Raw genomic sequence first — 4,965 nt, 5'->3', positions numbered from 1 at the left:
GTTCGCAAACTCTACATGCGCCCGCTTCCGTTGATCGAAAGTCTCAGGTTTCGGCATTGCTGCTGAATGCGCTGCACATTCCTGCGAATTATCCTCTTTGACTTCGTTTACATTAGCACTGGCTTTTTCATGAATGTCCAGCCGGACCACTTCTTTGCCATGCTCTGCGACTGCTCCTGCTTTTGACACGCTAGGAGATCAAATTTCCGACAATTCCGCTCCAATCTCAATGGGCGAGACCTCGGTAATTGCACCGTCCGATGCTGCGGATACCTTATCCGAAGGTAGACAGGTTTTCTCAGCTGACAAATGCAGGGAACCTCCCACTATTACAGCAGCAGTTACATCTGCCACGTACGGACTACCTTCCTTTGTGCCGCACTGGCACGTCTGCTCTACAGCTACGCACTCTACCTCTGTGTCACGATCTTCCGAACCTTCCGCATTTTCGAGCCATTCTAAAATGTCGGCTTTAAACTGGTAGGGAAAATCGTAAAACGATGGGGTGCTATTCTCTCGCAGGTACTTCTGGCGAAGGTCCCGCGATGACACGTTATATAATTTCAGTAAAAAGCCTTTCAGCTCATCGTAATTCGCCAAGCCGCCGTCCAACAGGCGCTTGACAACGTCATACGCTTCGCTGGAAAGCAGGGCTACCAACTTCTGCGCCCAAACATTCCGCTCAACGCGCTTTCTCTCGCCGACGCTCTCGAACTCCGCCAAATATTTCGCCATATCCTCGGCGATCACGAAGGGCCGTGGCCTGTCTCTCGGCTGCCGACTATTAGTCTCATTCAGAACGGATAATGTTTCATTTCTCTGGAAACTCATCTCGGGCGCTTCAAGCTCCAGGCCCCTCAGTTTACTGACGCGAGCACGCCGTTTTGCCTCAAGCTGCTTCTGTTTTTCTGCCTGTTCGCGCTCACGGCGTTCTGTGATCTCTTCGCAGGCCTCATTGGCTTCCTCAGCCGTTACATTCTCCTTCCGCATTGTAGCAGAGCCGAGCAAGTCTGACTTCACTCGCTGCAGCATAATCTGCGCATGACTGAGTACGTCAGCGCACTTTATTTATATGCCATCTTACAGGGAATAAACGTTGTTCATCACCCGATGCCGGTCCGTGCACATGGTGGCAGCGGTGCCCATTCGCTATGTCCGCCCCGTCGACGCTGCTCCCAGCCCCGAAACCGCTGGACACCTCAGGCGACGCATGGACTGCTTGGAAAACATGGAAAAGTGAGTCCATGCTGTTATCCACGGCCACCCAGTTAAGCAAACAGCCTAAAGAAGTGCAAGCAGCGACGTTACTTGTAACGATTAGAGAAGACGGCAGGAAAACTTATAGCACTTTCAAATTCTACGGGGAAGAGGACAAGAACGACGTCGACATTTTGCTTGAAAAGTTTGAGGAATTCTACAAACCATCGACGAACCTGACATTCCATGAGTTCCGCTTCGGATCAAGAGACCAAAAACAAGGGGAACCTTTTAACGACTGGCTGACAGACCTAAAGCTACTAGCAAAAAACTGCGAGTTCGGAGACTTCGAAGACCGCTTGCTCCGCAGCCGGATTATCCTGGGAGTTCAAGACAAAAGGCTTACAGCAAAAGCTTATTGCCGAAAACCCGTCGTATGAGAAGACAGTTACAATATGCCGAGCCCACGAACAAGGAAAGGAGCAGTTTAAGTAAATCAGGGACGGCACCGAAACAGCAGGCGACGCAGCAGTCCATGCGGTCGGGCCGCGAAAACGGCCTTGTAGTCGTTGTGGTTATCTCACTCACCGTGGCGTGATGTGCCCGGCTCAAGGGAAGGTGTGCACAAATTGCGGTGGGCGTAATCACTTCGCTCAAGCATGCAAAGCACTGGCGCCCCGTCAGAGCAGAGGTTCGAAAAAAGAACTGCGCCAACTGCAAGACGACGATGACAGTGATTTCATTTTGCAAACTTTGACCGTCGGTGCCCTAGCCTCAGACCATTGGAGCGCGACAGTTTACATCGAAGGACGCCCATACACGTGCAAGCTGGACACAGGAGCTAACTACTGTGTAATTTCAAGCAAGGATGTCGACAAACTGCCGAGCAAACCGCACCAAGAATGTCGCGTAACGTTAACAGCGTTCTTCGGCCATAAAACTTTGGCCAAAACAAAAATTAGGTTGCATTTGCGCGCAAACGACAAAGTGCACGAAGAGACGTTTTTCGTGGTCGACCAACACGTGCCCGTGACTCTCAGTGGATCAGTTGCTGAACGCCTCGGTTTTATTTGTCGCGTGCAAAATGTGCACGCCGACCCGTTGCACCCAGCAGCGCAATCGTTTGAAGATGTTTTCCGTGGACTGGGGCAGTTAAAAGGCATTGAGTACGCGATGAAGCTAAAGCCCGGATCCGTGGCAGTTGTCGTACCGGCGAGGAGAGTTCCGGTGGCCCTCCGAGAAAAAGTCAAAGAGGAGCTCCAGCGCATGGAAGGAGTCATATCCAACGTAAATGAGCCAACAGAATGGTCCAGTCATATGGTCACGGTGCTTAAGAAAGAAAAAGTGCGCATCTGCCTAGACCCCACAGCACTAAACAAAGCTTTGCTACGAGAGAACTACCCCATGCCGAACCTTGAAGATGTTGTGCCTAGGCTTGCCGGAGCAAAGTTCTTTACAACTCTAGACGCAGCGTCAGGATTCTGGCAAATCAAACTAACCGACGCAAGTTCGAAGCTGTGTACAATGAGCACACCTTACGGACGATATCGCTTCCTGCGCATGCCTTTCGGAATTGCCTCAGCCCCGGAAGTGTTTCAGGCAGCGATGCATCGCGTGCTAGAAGGTTCGCCAAACGTTGCAGTAGTAATGGATGACATCCTATTATGGGGCAAGACAAAAGAAGAGCACGACTACCACTTACAGATTCTTTTAACACGCTGTCGCGAACATAACTTGAAACTGAACTTGAAGAAATGTTCATTTTTCCAGACCGAGGTACGCTACCTGGGACACGTGCTCACTGTGGACGGCCTGCGAGTAGATCCACAACGCGTGCAAGATATTCTGGAAATGCCAGCAGCAAAGAATAGTAAGGAACTGCAAGTTTTTCTGGGCACAATAAATTTTGTGCAACGTTTCATCCCTAACATGTCTGTAGTGACCGCCCCTCTTCGGTCTTTGCTGCGCAAGGAAATTGCATGGGTATGGACGGAAAAGCAGCAAGAAAGCTTCGAAAAGTTGCGCCAGGCCCTGATAACAGCCCCGATCCTTCGTTATTTTGACCCCAAGAAAGCAGTGCAGTTACCTTATCAGTTGACGCAAGTCATTTCGGGGTAGGCGCCGTCCTGATGCAAGAAGCGCACCCCGTTGCGTTTTCGTCACGGTCACTCACAGATTCCCAGCAAAGATATGCTCAGATAGAAAAGGAAATTCTCGCGATAGTGCACGGCTGCACAAAGTTTCATGATTATCTATTTGGACAGCATGCAGTGACAGTTGAGACAGACCATCGGCCACTGGAGGCCATATTCAGTAAACCACTACACCAGTGCCCCGCTACGCTTGCAACGCAGGCGATTGACGTTGCAACGTTACCCCATCATCGTGACTTATAAACCTGGAAAAGAACTGTTCCTAGCAGATGCTTTATCCCGTTTTCCCAGTAAGGCATGCATGGAAGAGCACGAGCAATTTCAAGTCAATGTTCTTAATTGCGTTTCAGCCTCCGAGCACTGCTTGAAAGACCTGCTTGCAGCAACCGGTTGCGGCAGCAACCTGACAAAGCTGCGGGAATATGCAGAGACAGATTGGCCTCTTCATAAGCTCGAAGTCTCAGAGCAACTTCGGACCTACTGGGGGTACCGCGACGAGATACACGCGCAGGGTGGCCTCGTGTTTCGCAGCAACAAGTTAATCATACCGGAGTCAAAAAGAAACGACATGATCCGCCTCCTTGGAGCGGATAAAATGAAGGCAAGGGCAAGGAACGTAATGTTCTGGCCGAACATGGCAAGCGACATTGATCAATTCTGCAAAGGCTGCAAGGTGTGTCTCAAAAATCAGCCGCGAAACGCCAAAATACCCCTTTTAAGTCACGACGTTCCCACCCTACCCTGGCAAGTGGTTGGCACTGACTTGTTCTTTTACGAAGGTCGCGAATTTGCCCTCATCGTCGACTTTTACTCGTTTTTTTTCGAACTGCGGGAACTTCGCACCACCACAGCAACCTCGCTGATCTCCTGGTGCTCTGAAATTTTCTCTGTTCATGGCTTGCCTGTGAAGTTGTGCAGTGATAATGGACCGCCCTTTAACAGCCGTGAGTTTAAAGATTTTCTGAACAGCCTAGGTATCGCCCAAGTCACGTCAAGCCCCTACTACCCGCGGTCTAACGGCATGACGCAAAGAGCGCTGCAGGAAGCCAAGAAGCTTCTAAAGAAATGTTCCCTTAAAACGCCTGCATTTCAGATGGCTTTGCTGGAATGGCGCAATACACCGCGTGATGATGTGCTACAGTCCCCTGTGCAGAGGCTGATGGGACGCCAAACACGGACTCCTCTCCCGGTGCCTACAAGCCATTTGGAGCCACAAGCTATACCCAGCAACGTGGTCCACAGTCGGCTTTGTGAGATACGCCAACGCCAAAAGACGTACTACAACCGTGGCAGCAGGTACCTGCGACGCCAGGCCAGCAGGTCACTGTGTATGACACAATCAACCGGACCTGGTCTCCAGCTGTCGTCCTCAGGCCAGCTAACGAACCTCGCTCGGCGATCCTCAAAACGGAAGACGGCAGGGAAATTCGACGCACACGAGAACATCTACGACTGATGTGTCCGCAACAGGAAACCAGTTCCGCCCCTCAAGAAGACCCTTGCACAGAGCCCGGCTAAGAGCTACGTCGAAGCACAAGGTTGCGACGTGAACCTTGTCGGTACCCTCTACCGGAGCGACGCTGAATCCGGTTTGTTCGAAGAAGGGAAGATGTAG

General features: G+C 51.1%; 1 protein-coding gene across 1 annotated transcript; it reads left to right on the top strand.

The window, feature by feature from the left end:
* Window positions 1–1,126: 1,126 nt before the first annotated feature.
* LOC149326371 (uncharacterized) lies at window positions 1,127–4,965 on the top strand. The gene is made up of 6 exons (XM_089564552.1): window positions 1,127–1,236; window positions 2,061–2,484; window positions 2,968–3,067; window positions 3,701–3,887; window positions 4,506–4,646; window positions 4,821–4,965. The coding sequence occupies exons 1-6, from the start codon at window positions 1,127–1,129 to the stop codon at window positions 4,963–4,965; spliced, it is 1,107 nt and encodes a 368-aa protein (XP_089420678.1).

The sequence above is a fragment of the Amblyomma mixtum genome, chromosome 10 (genome assembly GCF_055824585.1).
Source record: "Amblyomma mixtum isolate Tamu chromosome 10, ASM5582458v1, whole genome shotgun sequence".
NCBI classification, from domain to species: domain Eukaryota; kingdom Metazoa; phylum Arthropoda; class Arachnida; order Ixodida; family Ixodidae; genus Amblyomma; species Amblyomma mixtum.
This window is presented reverse-complemented; position numbering and strand designations above follow the sequence as displayed.

Coding starts and splice junctions, on each gene's coding strand:
- LOC149326371 (XM_089564552.1), top strand. CDS start 1,127: ATGGTGGCAGCGGTGCCCATTCGCTATGTCCGCCCCGTCGACGCTGCT. Junction 3,068..3,700: donor AATGCCAGCAGCAAAGAATA/GTAAGGAACTGC, acceptor ATTGCGTTTCAG/CCTCCGAGCACTGCTTGAAA. Junction 4,647..4,820: donor TACTACAACCGTGGCAGCAG/GTACCTGCGACG, acceptor TGTCCGCAACAG/GAAACCAGTTCCGCCCCTCA.